Source organism: Pleurodeles waltl, chromosome 12 (genome assembly GCF_031143425.1).
Source record: "Pleurodeles waltl isolate 20211129_DDA chromosome 12, aPleWal1.hap1.20221129, whole genome shotgun sequence".
Taxonomy (NCBI): Eukaryota; Metazoa; Chordata; class Amphibia; order Caudata; family Salamandridae; genus Pleurodeles; species Pleurodeles waltl.
Window position 1 is genome coordinate 52557609 of NC_090451.1, and position 26867 is coordinate 52584475.

At 47.1% G+C, this 26867-nt stretch overlaps 1 protein-coding gene across 1 annotated transcript in view; it reads right to left on the minus strand.

The window, feature by feature from the left end:
• The window catches only part of LOC138266973 (beta-1,4-galactosyltransferase 1-like), a 163172-nt gene that overhangs the window by 52748 nt on the left and 83557 nt on the right, over positions 1-26867 (minus strand). Inside the window, exon 2 of the mRNA XM_069215793.1 lies at positions 19819-19935. Coding sequence (XP_069071894.1) covers positions 19819-19935 — 117 coding nt within the window. The remainder of the gene's footprint in view (positions 1-19818; positions 19936-26867) is intronic.

The window sequence follows — 26867 nt, forward strand, 5'->3', positions numbered from 1 at the left end:
CTTTTCTGGCTATTTAGGGTCTCTGCTTTGGGGAATTCCTTAGATAACGAATGCAAGAGCTCATCAGAGTTCCTCTGCATCTCTCTCTTCACCTTCTGCCAAGGAATCGACTGCTGACCGTGCTGGAAGCCTGCAAAACTGCAACAAAGTAGCAAAGACGACTACTGCGACATTGTAACGCTGATCCTGCCGCCTTCTCGACTGTTTTCCTGATGGTGCATGCTGTGGGGGTAGTCTGCCTCCTCTCTGCATTAGAAGCTCTGAAGAAATCTCCCGTGGGTCGACGGAATCTTCCCCCTTCCACCCAGGCACCAAAGAACTGCATCACCGGTCCTCTGGGTCTCCTCTCAGCACAACTAGCGAGGTCCCTTGAACTCAGCAACTCTGTCCAAGTGACTCCCACAGTCCAGTGACTCTTCAGTCTAAGTTTGGTGGAGGTAAGTCCTTGCCTCCCCACGCTGGACTGCATTGCTGGGAACCGCGTGTTTTGCAGCTACTCCGGCTCCTGTGCACTCACCGAGGATTTCCTTCGTGCACAGCCAAGCCTGGGTCCACGGCACTCTAACCTGCATTGCACGACCTCCTGAGTTGTCCTCCGGCGGCGTGGGACTCTCTTGTGCAACTTCAGGTGAGCACCGTTTCACTCCACTTCGTAGTGCCTGTTCCGGCACTTCTGCGGGTGCTGCCTGCTTCTGAGAGGGCTCCTTGTCTTGCTGGATGCCCCCTCTGTCCCCTCACATAATTGGTGACATCCTGGTCCCTCCTGGGCCACAGCAGCATCCAAAAACCCTAACCGCAACCCTTGCAGCTAGCAAGGCTTATTTGCGGTCTTTCTGCGGGAAAACACTTCTGCACGACTCTTCACAACGTGGGACATCCATCCTCCAAAGGGGAAGTTTCTAGCCCTTGTCGTTCTTGCAGAATCCTCAGCTTCTACCATCCGGTGGCAGCTTCTTTGCACACACAGCTGGCATTTCCTGGGCATCTGCCCACTCCCGACTTGATCATGACTTTTGGACTTGGTCCCCTTGTTCCACAGGTACTCTCGTCTGGAAATCCATCGTTGTTGCATTGCTGGTGTTGGTCTTTCCTGCAGAATTCCCCTATCACGACTTCTGTGCTCTTTGGGGAACTTAGGTGCACTTTGCACCCACTTTTCAGGGTCTTGGGGTGGGCTATTTTTCTAACCCTCACTGTTTTCTTACAGTCCCAGCGACCCTCTACAAGGTCACATAGGTTTGGGGTCCGTTCGTGGTTCGCATTCCACTTCTAGAGTATATGGTTTGTGTTGCCCCTATCCCTATGTGCCCCCATTGCATTCTATTGTGACTATACATTGTTTGCACTGTTTTCTATTGCTATTACTGCATATTTTGGTATTGTGTACATATATCTTGTGTATATTTGCTATCCTCATACTGAGGGTACTCACTGAGATACTTTGGCATATTGTCATAAAAATAAAGTACCTTTATTTTTAGTATATCTGTGTATTGTGTTTTCTTATGATATTGTGCAAGTGACACTAGTAGTACTGTAGGAGCTTCACTCGTCTCCTAGTTCAGCCTAAGCTGCTCTGCTAAGCTACCTTTTCTATCAGCCTAAGCTGCTAGACACCCCTCTACACTAATAAGGGATACCTGGGCCTGGTGCAAGGTGTAAGTACCCCTTGGTACTCACTACAAGCCAGTCCAGCCTCCTACACAGAGCAATATGGGTCTTTGCCTCATTTGTATGCTGCTGTGGGGTCTAATAGGAGTCATGTTATTGAATCCCTTTTTGGTCTTGGTGCATAGATTTGTCTTTATGGGGGTTAGTTTGCTGAATTCGATCCCAGCCTTTTTTAGGCCTTGCTTGACAGTGCATCTTTCATCTGCCATTAAGTGATCAACAGAAAAAGAGCTTTCAGAAGTACCAATGAGAACGGGGCTTCGACTATGTGGCCATTTGGATTCCCTGGATTACAGCATTTGATTGGTAGAAGTTGTGTGCTTACACTGAAAAGGAGTACTTGTTTTGCACGTTTGCCTTGTGGGAAAGCTACTGCTCAATACAACAGGCGTTTGGGTGGTGAACAACTTACACATACTGTAGGGATAGAAGGGCTGGACTACTATAATCATTATTAGGCCCCATAAAACAGATTTTATATTGTGTTCACCGGTATACTTTTGTACATTATTTTAGTTTTATTACTGCATACTTAGCGGCTGCCTTTTGGGGAAGTTTATGCTCAGTGCTGTAAGACTATTGGTTAGGGCGGTCAAGCAACAATCAGTGCTGTAGGCGTGATCCGTTTACTATGAAAGGATACTACAAAGACATCAGAGCTAAAACTAGATTATTCCCTATTGGCCTACCATGACAAACCGTGGAGTCGTTGCGTCGGGCTCTCCTAATGGTAGCCGTCACGGGCTTTTAATATTCACAGCTTCACTATGGCAACCAAAACTGGTCATCTTATCTGTTTATTGCGATGCGTGGCGACTTGAGTGATGATCCTCACTGCCTTTGTCTTTGTTGCACCACTTAAAATGATTACCCTTCCAAAATTATTACGTACAATACAAAACTACCCCTACACCACATCAGGAGTGTCATTGTCCTCCCTTATCTCTGCTCTCTCCGTGTTAATATGGGGTCAAAGGCCACATCATTTGGCATCATTTGGCATTCACCAAATGTTGCAACTTGAACTACAACGGGGGCTTGTGACGCTTGACTTGATCTCATATTTTACAGCCTCCTATTTATTGGTCCTTAACCACTGGCTATATGGACTTGCCGGCGATCCAGGCTGCAGACTTAAACACTGGGTCACAGGCAACTACCTCCTCTTCAAAATCACTTTATGGGCAAGGTCCCCCCTTCACTCTGTTAGCTCTAAAAATTGGAAAACAACTCACAGAGACCTCCAGTTGAAGGGCAGACTAAGCGGTGAAACTCTTTCCTGTCATGGCAACCTCCTGCCGCAGGTCCCCAAACTGGAGAGTGTTCAGCAGTGGTGGTCTTTGGGCATCACACCCCCGGGCCATGCTATATTGGTAGCACTGGTATCAAGATATTCAGTGAACTGCAAGATGAGTTTGTGCTGGGATACACCCAGTTTTATAGATACTTGCAATTGAAGCATGCGCTCCAGCCATATTTCCATTCAGTCGCTGACCTACCCAACTATAGAGCTCTCAAAGCAAAATTGATCATGGTTCCCCTTTCTCATTGGGTCATGTGTCCACCATATATGTTCTTGGTACATAACACTCCAGATTTCTTCCAAGGACTCCAGGAAAACTGGGAGGGGGGCCTCTGGCGGTTAGATGATGTTGAACGGGTAATAGCTCTAATGGGACCTCCGGAATCAACGATTATCGCATGATTCCGCCTGATCTAATATAAATAAATGCACTGTCTATACTGAACCCCACTAGACTCTGGCGAATGAACAAGAGTGGCAGATCCCACTTGCCTCTGTTGCAGGATGGGAGAACGATTTCCTACACACGGTTTGGAGCTGCACAGTCCCGCTACCTTTTTAGGCCTCCACTGACACAACACTCAGAGATGTTGTTGGCCGCCCAATTGGTCTCACTCCCAAAATGTCTTCCCTTGCTGTAGTTGACGGTTAAGGGTTTAAGTGCAGCGGGGACCCTTGTGAGACTGGGCTTGGAGACATGCAAAATAGACATTGCCCATTAACTGAGACAGACTGGGGCTCCCTTCAGGGGCGGGGTGGGGCAGAGGTTGGGTGGGAGCAGAGATGGACTTACGCTGTTTAATGGAAAACCTCAATATGAAGTCCAGGTTTGCATCAGGGAGCAGAGGATGGCACTGGGAATCGGGGTGGGGGTAACCCGACAGAAATTTCGTGAGGATGGTTGAAGTGCATATGTTTTTTAATGACATTTGACTAGTTTATGGTGGATGGGCAATGAGTATTTTCTTGGCAAGGTTAATTACTCAGATAGGAAATGCTTGGGTTGTCTGCGGAATGAACCTATTGTTATTGTCTTTAAAGTTGATATTAAATGTGCTTTATCACAAAATCCAAACAAATAGAATTTTCCCCCTCAAAAAAGAACAAAAGGCCAGGTACATTATTGTGAAAAGCATATATTAAAGGTTATAGGCATTTAGGGGTAGGTCTGTTATTATTCTGCCTTAAAGCAGCCCTGCCAAGTACCACGCATCAGGGGTTCGACTAACACATTTTAATGCTGGAATTAAGCATTTTTTTGCTCAACAAACTCAAACAAACAGAAGTGCTGCTGAGCCCATCTAGCCTCATGTGGGTCTGGCAGAGCCTTAAGTTTCTGTAGTTGATCATTAGTTCAGGCGGCATCAGACAAGTGGCGCCACAGTTAACCCCTTAGTGAAGTCATGCGTTGTGGACGGAGGAGGCGCCAGTGGTTGCGTGGCACACTACAGGGCAGGCGTCACATTTTATCACCTCAATTAAGCCAACAACAATAGCACTGGAACATGTGCGCCATGGGCGGCATCCCTCGAGCGCTCTATCTGGTTTGGGAAAGCACCCTCACTGACGGCCATCTTGATCTACCCTACTCCCCATGGACTGGATGACAGAAGACAGATGTGAGAGCAGAAACATCCATCCATCTATCTATATGTGTGTGTGTATATATATATATATATATATATATATATATATATATATATATATATATATACACACACACATCAAAACAAAGGTTAAAGTTACGTTATAGGTGAATATGTCAGTGACAACATTAACATTTTGAACAAAACAAAACACAGAAATTCACCAGTTGTAATTATCACATCTAACTACAACTTGCACCCCCGCCATGCACTGCTTATGACCTCACATATTACATCACTCATGGCACGTTCTATGTCATAATTTATGATATCACTGTTTTTTTTTAAACAACATGCACCTAGCATTGTGTTTACAAAAACCGTCCCCTCACAAATAGTAACGATCACCTCCACAAATCCCTCCCACCCTCGTTCCTACCCTTGCCTCAACTTGTTTATTTTTTCCCTCAGTGCAGAATGTATGGATAATTTATGACATCACTGATGACATCTCAAATGACATGATATGAAGACATCACTGATGACGGCTGCATTGGTGGTCAAATCTGGAAGAGCGCTCCACTGCCGGAGCCACCCTGTCTGCTCTTGCAGTCCCTGCAGCCGTGCACGTGCATGTCTCCGATCTTGCAGAGCAGTCAAATAGTAGTCAGATACAGCCGTGGTCAACAGCTGTGATTATTTCCCAGACCAAAGATGAATCAAAGCAAACTTCCCACTAACAGGTGAAGAAGGAGCCCAACCAGGATGGAAGCTGTCCATTGCACACGCACTGCGGGATTCCAGTGCTGCAGTGGTGGTAGAGGGGCAATGGTCAGGGACACACACTGGGCAACTCTGCATGTGTAGAGTCAAAGAAACAGCCAGACACGGTTCAAGATACTGTTTAACTTCCAAAGTGTGTTGCTGAGCTGGCTTGAAAGCGGATTGTCTGAGTCACCAGGTGTGAATCCCACACGTTTTATCCAACAGCCTACAGGGGTATCACCTCAGCACTGGTCAGTGAGAAGTCTAGAAACATTGACATGGATTCTTCTCTTAGACAGAGTTTGGAGATTCTTCTGGTACAACTTCTGGCACATTTCTGGGATTGTTTTCAGACAGTTTTACTACTTTTGTGTATTCCTCCCAGATTGTTTACGCCACAGTCTTTGAGCGACAGCAGGAAGTAGCAGTGGGCGTGCCTCCGATAATATGAAAATATGGAACAGAAGAGGGAGGTGTTTTCATACTTTGCACTCATCAGTCAGGTATAGGTAACACCTCCAGTGGAACAAAAGGGCTCTGTACTTCAGCGCAAGAGCTTCAGGAAGGTTTTAAAGAAACTAGCAATGTACACTGCTCATGTGGTAGGCTCCTTCTACTCCATCACCTGCGTAAAGCCAAAATAGATTACGCAGTACCTACAGTCAACGATGGCCCACTCACTCACACACCTTACGCATTCTCATGCACACACACCCTATACACATATAACTGGGTGAAGAGAAGGGGGTGGTTGCAGAGGACCAGCAGACCAATTTTAGGGAGGAGCCTGCAGGTAAATCACCCTGCAAAGATTACAGGTAAAAGGCCTTTTCCTACTATCCAAACACGTCCCTGCCACCACTGTCAGTAAGGTAGGGCCTGATGAGCCGACCAGTGGCGTAACAAAACTTGAGCGGGCCCCCCTGCAAAGTACCTGTAGGGGGGCCCCTCCCCCCTGTGCCCGTGCACAGTGTTCTGTGCTGAGGGGGGCCCCAAGAGCTGGCGAGCTGCAGGAGCCTTTGTTACGCCACTGGAGCTGACACGCGTCCTGCTCGATTAAGGAGTCTGCACGGGGTGTGCCCCTCCACACCACAGAACGCTGCTGTGGGTCCTAATCCACAATACACTGGGCCCTTGGTGTAGTCACAAGATTGTCTGGTAATCTGAGACAAAAGGAAAAGAGCTGAAATCCCCAGTCACTCAATAGGTAAATAAGGCCAGAGTCGGGAAGAGACTATTCCCATCCCAGCAGGGGTGTCATGTTTCAGTGTGTGATAGAAAAGGGTGGGTTTTGTTGGAGTGTAAACGTGCATTCTCGTTGTGGGTGATGCAGGTGATTCTTGCGCCTGCAGTAAGCTTGGTAGACAAAGAATGCATAAAAAATGTACATCAAGCAGCTGTCAATAACAGTCCATCACCACAAGCTCTCCTCCTCTGCCTTAAGTGGCATAGCAGGTGAAGAACGAATGATGGAATGTGGCCCTGAGTGATTGCCAATGGTTGAGACTTTTGCAAGAATTCCACTTGTCTCCTTTGTATTAGAACATTGGAATGTTGGCATGTCAATTGAAGACAATGGAGTGCTCCGGGCTACGGCGGGTTCTAAGGCTATATTATACTCTGTGGAATGCTCTGCGTTCGATAGGTAAGCCCAGAAGTGTACCGTGCTGCCGGTACCAAGGACTCATGGTGTACCTCGCTGATAAGACCTAAGCAAGCTGAAACCACTTTGGTGGGCCTGGCCTTCAGTTCGCAGGGGATTAGACCACACAGTTCATGCCAGACTGTTCCAACTAGAGCATATATGACTGGTCCCTGTCTAAAGTGCCACTGTTGGAGAATAACAATGGACCTGATTACAGCCCGAGTGACTGCCAGTGGCAACTTCTTTTCAAGCATTCCACAATTCTTCTTTGTGTTTTCACTCATTGCAACACCCTAAGTGTGACACGAACACCCAACCGTGGGGCATGATCACTCGTTGAGTAAAATTCCAAGGATGGCGGAAAAGCCATGTCAGCAGAGCACGGCTGAGGCCAGTTCTAAAGGAAGAAAGAGCAGCCACTTCACTGTCCCCATAGACACGTCAGACGGCGAGGGACCAGGCGCTGGCGCTCTCACTTAGGTGGAAAGTAGATAGACGTCCATAGAGCCTTGTGCAGCTTGGGGACCAGCGGAAGCAGGCCCTCCTATTGTTTCTAAGATGGACTAGCTGACTTAACCATCATACAGTGACACCCAATGAAAAGTGATAGCTTTGTAGGAGAACGCCTTCATCACCTCTTGCAGACAGGACTCCAACAGTTTGGTTGGAACGTGGCACATCTGAAGAAGACATTCTGAGATGAAGATTGCTTAAATGCGTGTGAGAATAGATAGATAGATAGATAGATAGATAGATAGATAGATAGATAGATAGATAGATAGATAGATAGATAGATAGATAGATAGATATATAGATGGATCTGTTTAGTAGATTCATTACAATCAAGGTCCCCAAGGCAGGGAAAGGGATACACAGTTAAAGAAGAAGCGAAAAGCATATAAAACAGCATTTGCCATGCAATAGGTCTCACATTTGCTTGAGTTAGAGCTGCTGGCGTTGTAAATGCCTAATTGGACTTTTCTTGCCACATAAATTGGCCAACTCTGCCTCATAATTGGGTCCTTTCCTGCCACATAATTCCAGTGGCCGTGGATATAACTAAAGTACGTCCATTTACCTTCTTTCTCTATCTGCAGCAAAAATAAAAATGTTGCTAGTTAGCATCCTAATTTAAATCTGCCATGCTAATTACAATAGAATACCACTTTCACCACCCCGCATTAGAGTTGCTGGCTGGCTAACATAATTCCCCCCCAAAAAGGTACATGACAGCCACAGAGGAGTAACGAGAGAAACAAACTAGAAGGGTCACCCAAACATATCAAGACTGTTCAAACAGTTATAGTGTAATAATGATGTTAAGTTGGCCTGAATCATGGTTATAATTGCAATAAGGAGAGATCAATAAAGCATACAATTATCATGTAAGCCCAATAAAAACAGCCCCAAGAGAACACCACAATAAACATAGCATTTGGAAGAAACATAGGGGGTCATTTTGACCTTGGCGGATGGCGGAGGCTCTCCAAAAGAGCGCCCGCCGGACCAGAGGAAATGCCCCTGCAACGAGGACGCCGGCTCAGAATTGAGCCGGCGTAGTTGCAGGGGTGCGACGGGTGCAGTTGCACCCGTCGCGTATTTCAGTGTCTGCTTAGCAGACACTGAAATACTTTGCTGGGCCCTCTTACGGGGGCCCCTGCAGTGCCCATGCCATGGGCACTGCAGGGGCCCCCAGGGGCCCCGCGGCACCCCCTACCGCCATCCTGTTCCTGGCGGGAGACCCGCCAGGAACAGGATGGCGGTAGGGGGTGTCAGAATCCCCATGGCTGCGGAGCGCGCTCCGCAGCCATGGAGGATTCACAAGGGCAGTCGTAAACCGGCGGGAGACCGCCGGTTTACCCTTTCTGGCCGCGGCTGAACCGCCGCGGTCAGAATGCCCTCGGGAGCACCGCCAGCCTGTTGGCGGTGCTCCCGTGGTCGGTGACCCTGGCGGTCACCGGCCGCCAGGGTCAGAATGACCCCCATAGTCATGTAACCATACAGTCAGACCCTAGAGGGCATACGCAGATGAAAACCGGAAGGCAGAAAGTAATGCAGTGCAACCATAGATTCAGCCCCTAAAATTACACCACCTGCCAAACCTCTGTAAAGGCAAGAATGCTGCACACACCAAAAGTGAATAAGAGTTTTAAACTCACAAGGGCTGCGAAAGGAGCTAGACGTGAAAACACCATCTGCTCAAAAAACAGTCCAGGTGCAAAGGCACGGTCTGTGTTCAAGAATAGGACATGTTTTACAAATATTAATACAATTAAAAAAAAAAAAAAACGTACCTTTACGCCGTGCAGTGCTGTGCTCCGGTCCTTTGCTGGCTGGAGACAGGCACAGACTCCCAGCCTGCCCTGTGGCCAATCCTGCATAAAGCAGCGTCAGGATTAGCTGGAAGCGCCCAGTCAGGGCACTCCCAGGCAGACTGGGAGCCTGTGCAGGCCCTCTGCAGCCCAGCAACACAGTTGCATGTGTGTTTGGCCGGCCCAAGACGTCCGGCCAAACACACATGCGCATTGAGAAGGAGTGCTGAGCACTTCCCCTCACACTCGTCACCCCGTGGCCCGCCCCTTTACCAGGAAACAATAACAAACACTGTTTGTTATTGTTTCCTTGTAAAGGTTTTGGAGCTGCTTCTGCTGGCGGGCGGGGGGTTGTGGGCGACGCTCCTCCGTCCTCATGGAGAAGTCACCCCTGCCCAAATATACCTCAGCTGAAGCCTAGCTTTTCACCCTGAATCAATGAAGAAACAGCTACAAATTTTCTTGAACATTTCATTTTTCTGTTAGCTGGGGTAGGTAACAGGTTATAAAACAGTAGCTAGAAGTCAAATATAATTAAAAAATAAACCAGTGTCTTTAGAAAGGAACCGTGCACTGTTTGATGTGGGATTAAGTTGGATAGCAGCATACTAAGGGCCAGATTTACAAGGCCCTGGCGCCCCTAAGAGACACATTTGCAGCAAAGTTTTTGCCGAAAATGTGATGCTAACGGGCCACTACCATAGCGCCATATTTACAAGGTGGCGCAAACTAGGTTTGCACCACCTTGTAAACCCTTTGCGCCACATCATGCATAATATATGCATGATATATGCAAATGGGGCGTTCCCTCGTTAGAGGGTCGCTGAATATGGGGCAACTGAATCTACAAGATTCCATTGCAAACATTTCTAGCTTTATTTTTAGCGCCTCCTTAAAGCGGCATTGTAGGAGGCTGGCCTGGCTTGTAGTGGGTACCAAGGGGTACTTACACTCTGTACCAGGTCCAGTTATCCCTTATTAGTGTAGAAGAGGTGTTTCTAGCAGCTTAGGCTGATAGAAGGTAGCTATAGCAGAGCAGCTTAGGCTGAACTAGGAGACATGCAAAGCTCCTACTATACCACTGGTGTCATATGCACAGTATTCATAAGAAAACACAATACACAGATATACTAAAAATAAAGGTACTTTATTTTTATGACAATATGCCAAAAGTATCTCAGTGAGTACCCTCAGTATGAGGATGCCAAATATACACAAGATATATGTACACAATACCAAAAATATGCAGTAATAGCAAAAGGAAGTAATGCAAGCAATGTAAAATTACAGTAGATTGCAATAGGAGCACATAGGTATAGGGGCAATACAAACCATATACTCCAAAAGTGGAATGCGAACCACGAATGGACCCCAAACCAATGTGAGCTTGTAGAGGGTCGCTGGGACTGTAAGAAAACAGTGAGGGTTAGAAAAATAGCCCACCCCAAGACCCTGAAAAGTAGGTGTAAAGTGCACCTATATTCCCCAGAGAGCACAGAAGTCGTGATAGGGGAATTCTGCAAGGAAGACCAACACCAGCAAAGCAACCAAAGTGGATTCCCAGACGAGAATACCTGTGGAACAAGGGGACCAAGTCCAAGAGTCGCGACAAAGTCGAGAGTGGGCAGATGCCCAGGAAATGCCAGCTGAGGGTGCAAAGAAGCTGCCACTGGATGGTAGAAGCTGTGGATTCTGCAAGAACGAAGAGGGCTAAAAACTTCCCCTTTGGAGGATGGATGTCCCACGTCGTGAAGAAACTTGCAGAGGTGTTCCCACGCAGAAAGACCGCAAACAAGCCTTGCTAGGTGCAAGGGTCGCGGTTAGGGTTTTTGGATGCTGCTGTGGTCCAGCAGGGACCAGGATGTCGCCACTTGGATGAGGAGACAGAGGGGGCGCCCAGCAAGTCAGGGAGCCCTCACAGAAGCAGAAGTACCGGAACAGGCACTTGGAAGAGGAGTGAACCGGAGATCACCTGAAGACACAAAAGGGAGTCCCACGATGCCAGAGGACAACTCAGGAGGTTGTGCACTTCAGGTTAGAGTGTCGGGTACCCAGGCTTGGCTGTGCATGAAGGAGAACCTGGCGGAATGCACAGGAGCCGGAGCAGCTGCAAATCACGCGGTACCCAGCAATGCAGTCTAGAGTGGGGAGGCAAGGACTTACCTCCACCAAACTTGGACTGAAGAGTCACTGGACTGTGGGAGTCACTTGGACAGAGTTGCTGAGTTCCAGGGACCACGCTCGTCGTGCTGAGAGGAGACCCAGAGGACCAGTGATGCAGTCTTTTGTTGCCTGCGGTTGCAGGGGGAAGATTCCGTCGGCCCACAGGAGATTTCTTCAGAGCTCCTGGTGCAAGAAGGAGGCAGGCTACCCCCAGAGCATGCACCACCAGGAAACAGGCAAGAAAGCGGCAGGATCAGCGATACAAGGTTGAAGTAGTCATCTTTGCTACTTTGTTGCGGTTTTGCAGGCGTCCTGAGCAGTCAGCGGTCGATCCTTTGGCAGAAGGTGAAGAGAGAGATGCAGAGGAACTCTGATGAGCTCTTGCATTCGTTATCTAAAGAATTCCCCAAAGCAGAGACCCTAAATAGCCAGAAAAAGAGGTTTGGCTACCTAGGAAGGAGGATAGGCTAGCAACACAGGTAAGAGCCTATCAGAAGGAGTCTCTGACATCACCTGCTGGCACTGGCCACTCAGAGCAGTCCAGTGTGCCAGCAGCACCTCTGTTTCCAAGATGGCAGAGGTCTGGAGCACACTGGAGGAGCTCTGGGCACCTCCCCTGGGAGGTGCAAGTCAGGGGAGTAGTCACTCCCCGTTCCTTTGTCCAGTTTCGCGCCAGAGCAGGGCTGGGGGATCCCTGAACCAGTGTAGACTGGCTTATGCAGAGAAGGGCACCATCTGTGCCCATCAAAGCATTTCTAGAGGCTGGGGAGGCTACTCCTCCCCGGCCCTGACACCTTTTTCCAAAGGGAGAGGGTGTAACACCCTCTCTCTGAGGAAGTCCTTTGTTCTGCCTTCCTGGGCCAAGCCTGGCTGGACCCCAGGAGGGCAGAAACCTGTCTGACGGGTTGGCAGCAGCAGCAGCTGCAGTGAAACCCCGGGAAAGGCAGTTTGGCAGTACCCGGGTCTGTGCTAGAGACTCGGGGGATCATGGAATTGTCTCCCCAATGCCAGAATGGCATTGGGGTGACAATTCCATGATCTTAGACATGTTACATGGCCATGTTCGGAGTTACCATTGTGACGCTATACATAGGTAGTGACCTATGTATAGTGCACGCGTGAAATGGTGTCCCCGCACTCACAAAGTCCGGGGAATTTGCCCTGAACGATGTGGGGGCACCTTGGCTAGTGCCAGGGTGCCCACACACTAAGTAACTTAGCACCCAACCTTTACCAGGTAAAGATTATACATATAGATGACTTATAAGTTACTTAAGTGCAGTGGTAAATGGCTGTGAAATAACGTGGACGTTATTTCACTCAGGCTGCAGTGGCAGGCCTGTGTAAGAATTGTCAGAGCTCCCTATGGGTGGCAAAAGAAATGCTGCAGCCCATAGGGATCTCCTGGGACCCCAATACCCTGGGTACCTCAGTACCATATACTAGGGAATTATAAGGGTGTTCCAGTATGACAATGTGAATTGGTGAAATTGGTCACTAGCCTGTTAGTGACAATTTAGAAAGCAGAGAGAGCATAATCACTGAGGTTCTGGTTAGCAGAGCCTCAGTGAGACAGTTAGTCATCACACAGGGAACACATACAGGGCACACTTATGAGCACTGGGGCCCTGGCTGGCAGGGTCCCAGTGACACATACACTAAAACAACATATATACAGTGAAATATGGGGGTAACATGCCAGCAAGATGGTACTTTCCTACAGGCATTAAAATGAGGCTCCCATTGACTGCAATGAGCCTCTTAACACTATACTCGATTAGCGTAATTTCTTATTTACGCTAATCCAGTATAGCGTTCCACTAGCGTGAAAAAAATGACGCTGTTACCCATAACATGCACCATTGTGCGTCTTATTGTAAATACGGCGCTACCATGGTGGCATTAGGGGCCAATTTCTTGTAAATATGGCTGTAAATCCGGTTATGGGTCCGTATGGTGCATTAACTGCATGGATGTATTTGCCGTTCTGTTGGAGTGCACAGTATCCACTGCTCAGGTTCATTGACATCTGAACGCAGCTTAATGCACCAGAAAGCGTGGATCTAAGCTGAGCAGAAACAGACGCACAGCGCAGAGCTCAGATCCAGGAAGTATCCTTCCCTCTCCGGAGGCTCGCTGGACTGAGGGATGCACGCCTGCCTGCCTGCTTGCAGGAGAATGGGACAAGACAATCGACAGGGGGATCCACAGGGAGGTCAACCAAATTTTTATTTAAGGTAGAAAAATACCTAATCGTAGCTGAAGAATTTGCCTTTTGCTTCTTAATATATGTTGGTGCAATTCAGTGAAATATTTCAAATCACGGTGAACCACTCACAATTTAGGTCAAAGATCTGGAGACCATGGGGAAAGAAGTCACGATTCAAAGTTTTCATCGTGAGCACGTGTCAGCAAAAGTATAGCAGCCCAACCCTTCAATATCTGTCTGAGAGCCACACAATGTGATCCTGAGCGGAGCTCGGCATTACCACCGAGACTTCGAAGTCAAAAGCTGAGCTGAGCTATTTGGCATGTCACCCCCTCAAATTTATTTTGTTGACTTCTAACCTGCTGATATTTCTCTGAAGCCACTTCACAGCAGGTACGCAGATGAAGTTTCAGTAATTTAAGAGCCAAAACATCAGAAAAAAATAAGTTGTAAAAACAGTCACCTTTGTCACAGTTCGCCGGCTCCAAATCTGCAGCCGACGCGTATCTCTGAAGCTGTTACACATTAAGCCGAGCGGCGGTGCCACAGCCCGGCCTCCCTGGAATGCTCACCGTACCCAGGCGGCAGATATCGGCAGCCCTGTGCGTGAAAGCTTCATGGCTGTCGTGGCTTTTCAGTAAACACCGGGACCCAATTCAAGCGAGCAGGAAACAACAGGCGAGGTTGAAAATTAAAGTTATAACAGTGTGACGTAACTGGTCTCCTGCAAAGCGCCACAATAATAGAGTTGGTGCGGTATGAAACTTCAAAGCACCATGGCCGCCAGAGATCGCAACAAAAGAAAAATATAGTAGTTCGCCCACAGTAAAGTTTATGGCACATGGTGCAATAATCCATGTAAAAGGGTCAGTCTGCAAGGTGGTATCAAAACAGCTTCACGGCAGGACAAACGTAAAGCATTTACCGATTACATCAGGGGATTTTTGAAAGGCAGGCTCATGAACAAATGAAAGTGATGGGCCTGAGATGGGCGTGGCTTAAGCCCACAGAATAGATTACAACAGGTCGAAAAGCTGCGCGCTGCTATGCTTAACCTAAAAAGAGGGGAAAAAAAATAGTGTGAAAAGGCATGGTAGAAAAGGAATAACCAAGTGGGTGGGAAATGCTCCCGTCTGTACAGAGACTGTGTAAGGACACTATAAAGAAGGGGCTATGAGGAGTGACCAAGAGGGTGGGTTTGGTGAAATAATAGTCTCTAGATTCAGATAGTCAGAGTGCATTCAGTGAGTACAACTCAACTTACAAATAGCAGGAAATGTTAAAAACAGTACCTAGCAGACGAATAAGGAGTCCCTGACACAGACAGAACATACCAGCACCACTCCACCGCTGGTAAGGGGCAAGAATGCACTCATTATCGGAAACTGTATTAGAACGAGTGCCAGGAAAGGAGTGTGCTTACACAAACCACTTTTTAGATGTGGTGTTGATTTTACTAAATGTATATGCCAGTGGGGTGACAAAATGTGAGGGAGTCCCCCTGCAAGATACATAGAGGTGGCCTCCCCCACGCTCTGGACACGGTAAAAAGCTCTCACGCCAAGGGCCTGCTGCACCTGCACAGATTGGGAGGGCACCCCCTTGCGCTCAGGGCCCCCACCAGACCACGGGGGCTATGGGGACCTTTGTTACGCCACTGGTTATATGCATAATATACATACTTACAGGAGCTTTCTACCAGGCAGCTTCATACTTTGGTCTGTTGTGTCATTCACATTCTTCTTCGCCTACCACTGCGTATGCCATGGGGCTATGGGTCCGCCCACTCCAGCCTCTGGCTAAAGAGTGACAGCATTGTGCCCTTTTAGAAGGATGCACACATACCCACATTGGCAATTAGTGCTTGTGAGACCAAAAATAGTCTTGTATTTAGCCAATGTACTTTTTTGTTTAGATTGACTAAGGCCTGTAAGCTTCTCCAACAATAAAATTTGCAAAAACTGTGACAAAACAAAGGACTCATTGACAAAACCCAAGGTTGGTAGCCACCACAAGTCATTTTAACTTTGCCAATGCTTATTTTTTCTAAGGATTGCTATATTGTAAGGCACTTGCTACCATAGCCTTAATTTAGGCCCAGCTTTCTGTGTCTCTCTTGTAAAACTGTCCGGCTCCATCCCGCTGCTGCTGGTCACATCTGCAAGCTCTCTCTTGGTAGCACCAGGCTGAGGTTCTGCTCTGCCTACATGGCCAGTGTATTATTTGTCTGGCTATTGCTCAACCCTCTGCTGGCCAAATACTTTCCTGACAGGTAATTCACATGGACCATTTAATCCTCAATGACTCCCTTGAGAAAGTGTCTTCTTTTACTGGTCCTTGTTTGCTGCTGAGGTTTGATGTTACCTGTAAGTCACACGCTTGAAATTCAGTATGATCGCCTTAGCCTTCATCCTTCTAGAGTTGTAAAACAAGCAAAATGCAATCGCTGTTGTTAATAGGTCCACACAATACATATACCTGCTACCTAGTAGCAAACCCTGTACAAAAAAGTAACCTCTTGTTAGCTTATCCAAGGAATACCACCATGGATCGCAGAATGTTTTCCAAGATCCCTCACATCTGCTGCCTGGATTAACCAAATTGTTGTGGTCAGGGTTGGCGCACACCACACTACTGGGCTATAAAACTTTCTCACCTTATGCTACTTGCTGTTTGGTGTATCATTCCACCTCCTATCGAGTTCCTGCAGTGTAATGTATGAGGGACTATTTTACATCTCACACATCATCACACATTAATTATGTGTCTCAGATGCAATGTAATTGTTGTTTTGTTTTTTTCACTTCAGCAGGCTTTTAGGTTTTAGACAGAATTGAAAATGTAAGCCAATCCTATTGCATTTGCAGTGCTTGTTATCTTACTGCGTAAAGGTTTTTTTTTTTACAGTGTGCGTATGATTTTATTACAAAAATGTGTTTTCTTTTCCCATAATTGTTTTGTTACTTGGTAAGGATGGTCATTATAAATTGTGTAATAACACTTTAGGGTAATGTTGATGACGAAAGTGAAACAATTATTTCTGGCTTTGACATGCAGAACTCATTGTCTCGAACCGCCTGATGGTGAAACTATTAATTGAACTACTGTAAACAGTAGAACAAAAAAACATTCCACCCTGCATCATGTGGTTGGCACAGGGACGCTGCTCAGTGTGAAAACATCCCTTCTGCCTTCAACACACCCTCCCATTTCTTGACTTTGCCTTTTGTATTTGTCTTGCTGCATTTCTAGTCCTACTGGTCGGTAATCGGATCTCTCTGCCCTCTTCTACATGTGGCCTAGAAAAAGATTGACCTGTATTGCAAGCCTCATGTAATCCACAAAGTTCATAAATAAACAAACACATATGCAGAGGGGCTTTGCACCAGCCCCCTTCACCCTCTGACCTGTTCAGCAGTAAATCATATTTTGTTTCAACCCACCATAGCATACAGCATAGGTGGATGGGTCAGCCCACTTCAGCCTTTGGCTCTATTACACCTTATCACATGTGCACATCCTCCTACAAAGAAGTACCGGACCTTATCACATGTGCACCTCCGCCTTAAAAGAAGTACTGCACCTTATCACATGTGCACCTCCGCCTTAAAAGAAGTACTGCATCTTATCACAAGTGCACCTCTGCCTTAAAAGAAGTACTGCACCTTATCACATGTGCACCTCCGCCTTAAAAGAAGTACTGTACCTTTTCACATGTGCACATCCGTCTAAAAAATATTGCACCTTATCACCTGTACACATCCACCTACAAAGAAGTACTGTAGCTTATCACACGTGCACATCCGCCTTAAAAGACGTACTTCCCCTTATCACACGTGCACATTCGCCTTAAAAGAAGTACTGTACCTTATCACATGTGCACATCCGTCTAAAAAGTACTAGACATTATCACCTGTACACATCCACCTACAAAGAAGTACTGCATCTTATCACATGTGCACATCCACCTACAAAGAAGTACTGTACCTTATCACATATGCAAATCCATCTAAAAAAAAAGTACTGCACCTTATCACATGTGCACATCCGCCTAAAAATAAGTACTGTACCGTATCACATGTGCACATCCACCTAAAAAGAAGTACTACAGCTTATCACATGTGCACATCCTCCTAAAAAGTAGTACTGCACCTTATCACATGTGCACATCCACCTAAAAAGAAGCACTGCAGCTTATCACATGTGCACATTCACCTAAAAAGAAGTTCTGTAGCTTATCAAATGAGCACATCTACCTACAAAGAAGTACTACACAGTGCCATGGCAAGTACCCTTTGCCAACTCTTTTTTGTCCATTCTTTTTCTTTTTTTCCCTTTTTTTCTAGCCATGCTGGTGTTTAAGATACAGGCCCAATGCACCAAGGGCAGTAGCTCCGTTTCCTGAAAATGGGTGTTGATAAATAAAAAACACTTGCCCATTATTTTTGATCCTATGCCTAAGGTGGTATTGGAGCTAAGATGTCCAGGTTTAACGGTCATCAACTAGTAAGTGGACCACATATTCTACATCACTTCCCATTTCTACAGGAAAACCTTTGCTCCTCATCCACATTTCTGGTCAGACCCTGATCGATGATTGTAGAGTCTGCCAAGTTCCATGGTACTTACTCAGTAAAGTAAGACTTTTCACACCGCAGAGTGAAATGGGTAGGTGGTCCGGCTCTGGTCCTATGCGGAGTTGGTTCGAAGTACTGGCCACCTCTATCTAGCCCCCAAAAACCTCTTCAATGCATAGGTACATGCTACTGTTGCAAAATATTGAGGGCAAGGAGATCAAATGACTCAGGTCTCCGAGAACATTCAAAGCAGTTTTTGGAAGTTAAACATTTCATGGATAGCTCTCCAGGCCACAAGCTAAATTTAGCAGATAGAATCAGAATTTGCCAACAGATTTAGAACTTTGGAGGCTGACCAGTTGTGTATACTCTCCCTCATTTAAGAAAGTTTAAGCAGACCAGGAAGCTTTCAATGATGTGAGGTGGTTAGTTAACACCGGGAGCCTGGCAGGACAGAGATCTTCTAAGACAACTTCTTTGTATAACTTACGTTACAAAATGTACAATACACAACGCCTGGAGTGGACCTCAGCCGACTGGAGTGGGACTTTTCGCAGGCATGCATACGAGGGCCCACATATGTGCACACATAAGTGCATGCACAAACACATATAACCTCTCACATAGAGGGGCAAATTTATGAAAAGTGGCACATCATGTCATGATACATCACTTTTCTTGCGCCCCATAGCACCCCCCCAACGCCAGCATGTGTGCGCCGTATTTATGATACGGTGCACCATGGCGCATGTTAGGGAACTAGCACCATAAATGTTGATGCAGGTTTGGCGCTTTGCAGGATTAGTGCCAAAAATTGATGCTAATCCTGCAAAGTGACAGGAGGCCCATTGAAAACAATGGGAGCCTCATTTTAACGCCTGCCTTAGGCAGACGTTAAAAATGATGCTAGAAATGGCGCAGCGGAATCTCATAGATTCCACTGTGCCATTTTTTGGGGCCTCCTAACGCATTGCATATAGTTCTTGCTGCAAAAAAATGCATGGGTATGACATAACTGTGGGTCAAAGGTCGAGAGCAGAGCCCATTCCCCATGCAGTGGAACAGTTTGCAACCTGTGGCCCTGAATCTCACCTACTGTGGTTAGTGGCCCTAGCAGTGGTGACCCAGAGTGCATTAACCATTTACTACCTAACGAGCAATCCATCAGCTGTGGACTCCTCAGGCTTCTCTCCCTCTTGTGTGCCTCGTGCCGGGCAAAGGTGGGCTGAGACCAGACAGCCCAGGGGTTCCTGCCTACAGGTGTTCCAAAGATGGCCCAGTGACACACCATCGAGCCCTTTGGTCACTAAGGGTCCAGTACATCCTTCAGGAGGGACGCGCTGCTGTCAGAGTCCTCCCAAAGCGGGATCTCCATTCACTCCTCCCCCTTTCGGGAGTGACAGGCATTTGCATTAACAAAGTTTGTACTTTGACTCTTGTGGCAAGTAAAGATGAGTGATAATCTGGATGCCAAGGATTATGGAGCCGGGACTTGTCATTGTGGACACCACAGTAAAATAAAAAAATTGCAGTTAATCACATATATGTCCGATAGCAAAGTGTGAACTCATGAACACGCCTCCTTACCTAACGTGGATGAAGTTTCCGGGCACTGAGGCCTGTCTTCTGCTGTAGAATTACCAATGTTTTCACGTTGGTGAAACACCACCTTGAATTTTGTGACATCCACAGACGGGGTAGTGCCTATTTAAAAATGGACAGATAGAAAAAGTTACTTTTGCAACATTTTTAAAGTTATTTTATTGACGGTTTTCTATCGCGTAGCCATACATGGCTGGTGTTAGCGTGTTTTACAAATAACAAGTGACATACAAAGAGCAGAAATATTTCCTAGAACAAAGAAAGCAGTAAGGAGCAAGCCTTATGAAAAGAAGGAAAAGTCCAAACAGATTTGTTACAGGTACGATCAGTCCCCGCGCCTTGAGACCCCCACGGGTGAGTAGTGCGCTTTACAAATTCCTGATTGATTGATTGAGTCCAGGTAGAGCCAGAACAAGTAGGGTTTCAACAGCTTCCACAAGGTGAGCAATCAGTTGGGTCCTCAGTGGTGATGAGGGGAGTGAGTTACAGAAACTAGAAGAAGTGGCAGGGTAGGATTGCTTGGAAGTGTTCAAGACAGGTGTGTGTAAGAGAAGGGAGTCCTTACTCTGACTCCCTATTCGAACCCTCTAGACGTAAGCAACGAGACGCAAGGAGGAGTCCATGATTTGTAATGGATTCTGGCTTGCTTGGGTAACCGCGGGAGTCCCTTGGCCCACTGTGAGGCGCATATGAAGGCCTGTGTGCTATTTAAACAGGAAGACCATATTCCATACAACATATGTACAATAGTGTATTAGTATAGAGCATGAATCAGCCTACCTGCACTGTATAGGTAATATAAACAAAAATGTCTTCATGGTACGAAGCAGTTCAAAACAGGTGCTGACCACAGCCGGGACCAGTGGCTGGAAAGAAAGTTGATTGTCAACTTGGACTCCCAAGTTTTTGGCCACAGAAGATGGGGTGGAAGGGTTGGCAAAGAAGAAGGCCAGCCCTCCACCCACCAGTTGACTTGATGGGAGCCAAATGAAAGGATTTCTGCCTTATCTGAGTTGCATTTAAGCTGGCTACTATGCATCCAATTGAAAACAGCATGAATGTTTTAAATGGCTTTTCCACCAAGGTGGAGACAGTATCATCTGATTAAGAAATTATTTTGCACCCAAACGATTCCACCAATGATACCCACGGGCTATTAAAATGTTCGAGTAAGGCTCAACGAGAAACTCTGTGGTTCCCTCTGCTTAAGTTATTTGTCGGCAGAATAAAAGGGCTCAAATCAGACTGATTGCCTTCTGGAATAAAGGAACAATTTCACCCAGCCCCACATTGTGCCTCCAACCCCCTCCGACTGGCCAGGCATTGTAAAACGATAGCATGTCGGACAGTATCAGATACTGATGATGGAGTAAACTCAGTGCCGCGTTTCCCCTTGATCCAGGGACATCTCGATGTTTTCTGATATCTATAATAATTCTGGCTCTGTGCTATGGCGAAGCCGAAACCCCAAATGACCAGGATGCAAAAGCTTGCCTTCTCCATATATTCAGTTAATTGAGAGTTAACTATTTTGTCTAAAACCTTAGAAAAAGATGGAAGCACAGAAATGGGCCTAAAATTATTAAAGATCTTAGGGTCTAATGACGGTTTCAGAGCAAAGGAGCAACCCTAGCCAGCTTCAGGACACCAGTGGCAGATGATAATGAAAGACTGAAAACCCTACTTATCACCGAGTTGATGACCTCGATGGTCAGTGCTAGCATCACAGGAGGACACGGGTCCAGGTGTGAACCAGATCTGCAATTTAAAATTGCAGATGCAGATTGCTCAAGAGAAATTGCCCTGAACTTAATTTTTTTTGTGTTTTATGGGACAGCATCGCAGTGGGAGACTCCGGAAGTGAGAAGGCTCCTTTGAATATTAGCAATCTTGTCCTCAAAGAAATCCGCCAGCCCATCACACATTTCCTGAGAGGGAACAATCGCCCTATTACAAGCCATTGGAGACAAAAGGGACCTTGCAATCTGAAAGATTGCTTGCTGGATATTAGACGCAGAGCTGATTTTACACCCAAGGTAAGAGGCCTGTGCCCGTTGAATAGTGGTAGGATAGAGCCTGTGACTAGTCTCTCTCTAATTTCTTGTCGGCTCTCCTTTCAGCTGTAAGGGTAACAGCGTCAACAATCGAGGCTATTTCACTGATGAGAGGGGGAGTCCTCCTAGCCAGAAACAACGACTAATCGCTGGCCTTAACTTTGTTCCAGGCTGGAAAAACTTTCTGGTCTCCATGTCTGGCCTGTTGGTAACTGGCTTCAAAACTCCATCTGAACAGAATTTGGAAGTGGTCGGACCAAGGCACCTCCTGAGAAAACATCAAATCAATAATGTGTCCTGCTGAGTGAGTGGGGAGGGTCACCGGCTGAGACAGATTAACTGAGGCCATGTAATCTACCAAGGCAGCTGCCAACGTATTACTAGAGTTGTCTAAATGCAGACTGAAGTCCCCAGCAGAGAACAAATAGCAAAATGAAATGTAAAATGAACTCGTGCAGGAAAAATTGCCTGCACAGGTCGGAGGGCAGTAAACTGAGGCTCCAGGAAGGGACAACTGACTGAAAGGCAAAATCCCAAACTCTCAACCCAGAAAAGCTCCAGCATCTCAAAGGTGGAGAACTGTAGTATCTGCTTAAAAGCGATCGCCAACCACCCCCTTCCTCTGGTGGATCCTATCCAGCTGTACCAGAGTGTAAGCCGTCGGGATCGCTAAAGCCTTATCGGGAGCCCCCGAATCGCTGAGCCAGGTTTCAGTCATAAAAAGCGCACCGTGTTCCAAACTACTGAGACGATCAAAGATATTCAGTGCATGTCTGTGCAAGGAAAGGGCATTTATTAACATAGTTGCAACCCTGGAACCTGCCCAGGCCTCACCCCCGCTCCTGGCTGGCACGTCCCTCAACCGCCTGCCTAGACTGTCTCTCAACCGGCAGCTCAGTGTGACAATGCAACCTCACCCCAACATGTCCCAGCTCCAACGTCACGGGGCCCCACAATGGCGGAGTGAGTGCGTCCAGTTCCTGCACCATATACCTGATGCCATACGGCCCAGCGGTACTCCCAGGCGCTGGCCATGGCACGGATGGGCGCAGATGGGCTTGACTTAGACATCCCTTCGGTGCATCAGCGACGCGCCCACTGCGCGTCTGCGTCGCAGCGCTGCTTCAGTAAGGAGTGTACAACTAACTCCCCGTGCGACTAGAGCTCACCCTTCCCAAAAATAGCACCTCCGGTCGGCCACGAGGAGTAAAAACAACCGCCGAGCTTTCTAGTGCCCTCACACACCGACAGGTAATGGTAATGTCCCTGAACTGATAGAACCCCAGGGTGAGAAAAAACACTCCCTCCGAAAAACAGCAAACAAAACCAAACTCCCCAAGGAAAATGCCAGAAGCCCACAGAGCCTCTAAAAGTCTGCAAATAAAAATCAAAAATCCCCCCTAACCTCCAAAAAGTCCACACATAGAAAATAGATTAATGCAAACAATGCTTCACTCAAGGATTCAAATTGTTTAGATGAAGCGTACCGCTAATAGAGTCAAACAGCTGACAGGTCAATAAAGCCGGTCTTCCAACCAACAGCAAAGCTTGTCTTAAATAAATCTAAATCAGGCAACGCAGCACTTTACACTGCCTGCCATGGACAACAAAGAATGGTTCACACAGGTTCCCAGATGCAGCAGGAATATAGTGCCAAATTAGCAGCCTACATACTACAAAGGTAGGAACATATGACGTAATGCGGACCAAACTAGACCCTGTTGGGGACACTGCTCGAGGGGAGAGGAAGTGACTGGGTGATGTCATATCCGGTAGCCTAAGTCCTGTGGCATTATTGTGAGGCTTATAGTAAGGTGATGTGGGAAGGTGGACTGTTCCCAACAGGTTTGCAACAGCATTTATATAGGTAATTATCTCAACCACCATACAAGTAGAGTTACCACCTGGCGGGATTTATGGCCAGTATTTTAATGTCCCTGCCAGTACAAAAATTATAAAAATCACCTAAAGCCGGTATTTTTTAACCTTATCAGCACATACTTTACAGTATAAGCAGTGCTTAATTTGTAAATAAAAAGGTGTCGGTGCCCAAGTCCCTCCTCTTAACCACGCGGCTGCTGCAATTCAATGTGTGAACATGGAATACTGAGGCAGCGTAATCCTGAAGCCATCTCTGGCCTCTTCAATCCATTTACAGCCACTCCCTGCCCCTTCAGCTCACACCTGCAGCTCTCTACTTTTTCCCTTAGTGACGCTTTTAAGTTTTTCCCTTCATTCGTCTTTCCCAAATGTGTCTTTTGATCGCAGCAAATGCTTGAGGCAGAAGAATAAGCCCCGGCCCGCAAAAATAAGTGCCGGTGCTCAGCACCGGAAACAACAAGCACAAATAAAGGACTGAGTATACGTAAGGACAAAGCACTTTGGAATGTGTTCCACCGCTACCAGAATGACCCCGGACTATTAACCATAGGACCATGTTAGAAAATGAATACTGAGGATTTATTAAAAAGCTTTACTTAAGAATAATGTCGAGACCTTCGCAGAATGTTAAAATGTGAACAGTTGGCCAGTATTTTTCCCTGAGAAATGTGTGAGCTCAACACACAAATCAACTGTAAAACGTAGTCCTATGTCGAAAAAGTGGCGCACTTATTTTCATAGGGCCTGATTACAACCTTGGCGGAGGGTATTAGTCCGTCACAAACGTGAGGGATATCCTCTCCGCCGTATTGCAAGTGCCATAGGATATAATGGAACTTGCAATACGGCGGCCGGGATACCCATCACGTTGCGTTTCTCATGGAGTAATATCCTCCATCAAGGTGGTAATAGGTTATGTTACAACTTAACATAACCTGTATTTTGTATTAAATCTGGGGGGATTGTGAGAGTACCTGAAAAATGGGGAATACTTAGATCCTGATTTAGAGTATAGTGGACGGAAACATGACAGGTATTCCGCCCACCTAGTTTCAAGTGCCATAGGAGATAATGCACTTGTAAAAGGTCAGGCGGGATATCAGCAGTGCTGAATTTGTTTAAAAAAAGTGTCAGGCCTCTTGTCAGGAGGCCACTGAACCTTGCACCACCCATGGCACCTGCCAGTGTTGCCAATTACAGTACCTACACAACTAACAACCATCACACTCCTACTCGTGTTATGATCCAGACTATTCCAGGCCCCCAATGGCTTGGGCAGCAGGTATTAGTCATTTTAATGTATATTTAATTAATAAACAACTGTTGTTGTTTTCAGCTCTAAATTAGACAAAGAGCGCCACCATGTGGCAGACTGTCTTAAGTGCTGGTATTGACAATTAAGTGCTGGTGCCGAGCACTGGAAACCACCAGCTCAAATTAAGCATTAAATATCCGTCACATTGGTGATGGAGTTACCAGTCTGCCAAACTCTATATCAGGCTCTTACTCCTAAATGGAAGGGGTTTATGGAGGATTATGGATGGGCCAAAGAAGCAGAGGTTATGTGCATTATAGTTTGAGGAGCTACAAACAACCACCCTGTAAATGGGTTCGTTATCGGAATGATGTAAGATATTGGAAGAATGCGACTGGCACCACTATTTGACGGAATAATAACTGTTTTATTTAAAGTTGGCCAATTCTCTCTTGTTTCTTTCCACAAGATTAGCCCTATTTCTGTTTCCCCAAAGCCCTTCTTGGGTTTTACAGTCTCTGGTGGTGTCTTGGTTCCGTCTTGAGGCGGTCTGGTTTTTCCGTCCTCCGATCTCCCGTGTTCCCAAAAGAAAAAAAAGAAAAAATAAAAGTAATCAGGTAAGTGAATAAAGTAGGGGCAAGACAAGGGTTCAAACAGGGGTTAGTAGGGTGGTGGGGACTAGGTAGGGCTGGTGTTGGTGGTGGGTATCACTCTGTGGTTATTGTGCCCTTATTTCCTTTTTACTCCAAGAAAACCCCTTTCTTTTCCTTTTCTTAGGGTTTCTCGGGTGGTGTCCCTGTCTGTGGGTTAAAGCAGTTTAGGTCCCCCTCTCCTTTTCTGCTAAGTCCCCTTCTTTCCCGAGGTCTTCCCGTCCTCCCTTTCTTCCCCCCCCCTCCCTCTTTTCCCTGTCAGCCAGCCTGACAGGGTCTGCCAGGCAGGGTATAGACGTACCTGGGAGGGCCACGTCCCTCCCGGGGCGCGGCCGGCACTTGGGTGGTCTCCCGATTTCTCTTCGTCTGGGCCGGGAGTTGCCCAGTGGTTCCTCCTTCCCTCGAGGCGTCCTGACTTCTGGGTCTCTTCCTCCGTCCCGGGCACTCGGATGGCGGTGCTTCCCCTCGCTGTAACCGACTCTCCGGCCTCGACGGTGTCCTTCTCTTCCTCCGGCCCCCTGGTGATGGCGGTTTCCCCTTCCGTTGTCGGCTCTCTGGTCACGGCGGTCTCTCTCTCTTCTTCCGATGCTCCGATGGCGATCTCCTCACTCCGGCTTCCTCGCGTTCTCGGCTCCTCCTTCTTTTTTTCTGATCTCCCTCGTCCGTCTTCTCTTCTGATGTTTATGACGCCCTCAGCGTCATACGTCATGGCAGGGAGGTTCCCGCTCGTGCCCCCGGGCCATTGTGTTCCTCCCCCGACAGGTGTTTGGGAGCTGTGTTCGGCGGCACTCCCGTTACACATCCCCTCCCTTGGATGGGGCTGTTCGAGCCCCCCAGGTCCCGGAAATCGAGACAAATAGTCTGCTTGTCCCATAAGGTCTCCAGGGAGATGGCAAACCTGGAAGGAGAAAGGTTGGAGCTCCATAAACCATCTTAAAATGCGAACGTTGGTGTCCTTATACCTCGAGAGCCAGGTAAGAGGGGCGTGGTCGGTATATAAAAGGAAGGACCTCCCTAGGAGATAATATTGAAGGCTTTCAACAGCCCATTTAATGGCCAGGCACTCACGCTCTATTATGGGATAGTTCTGTTCCCGTGGAACTAGCTTACGACTAATGAAGACCACCGGATGGCTTATCTCATTTTCATCTTTTTGGAACAGTACTGCACCCAGGCCTACGTCCGAGGCATCCG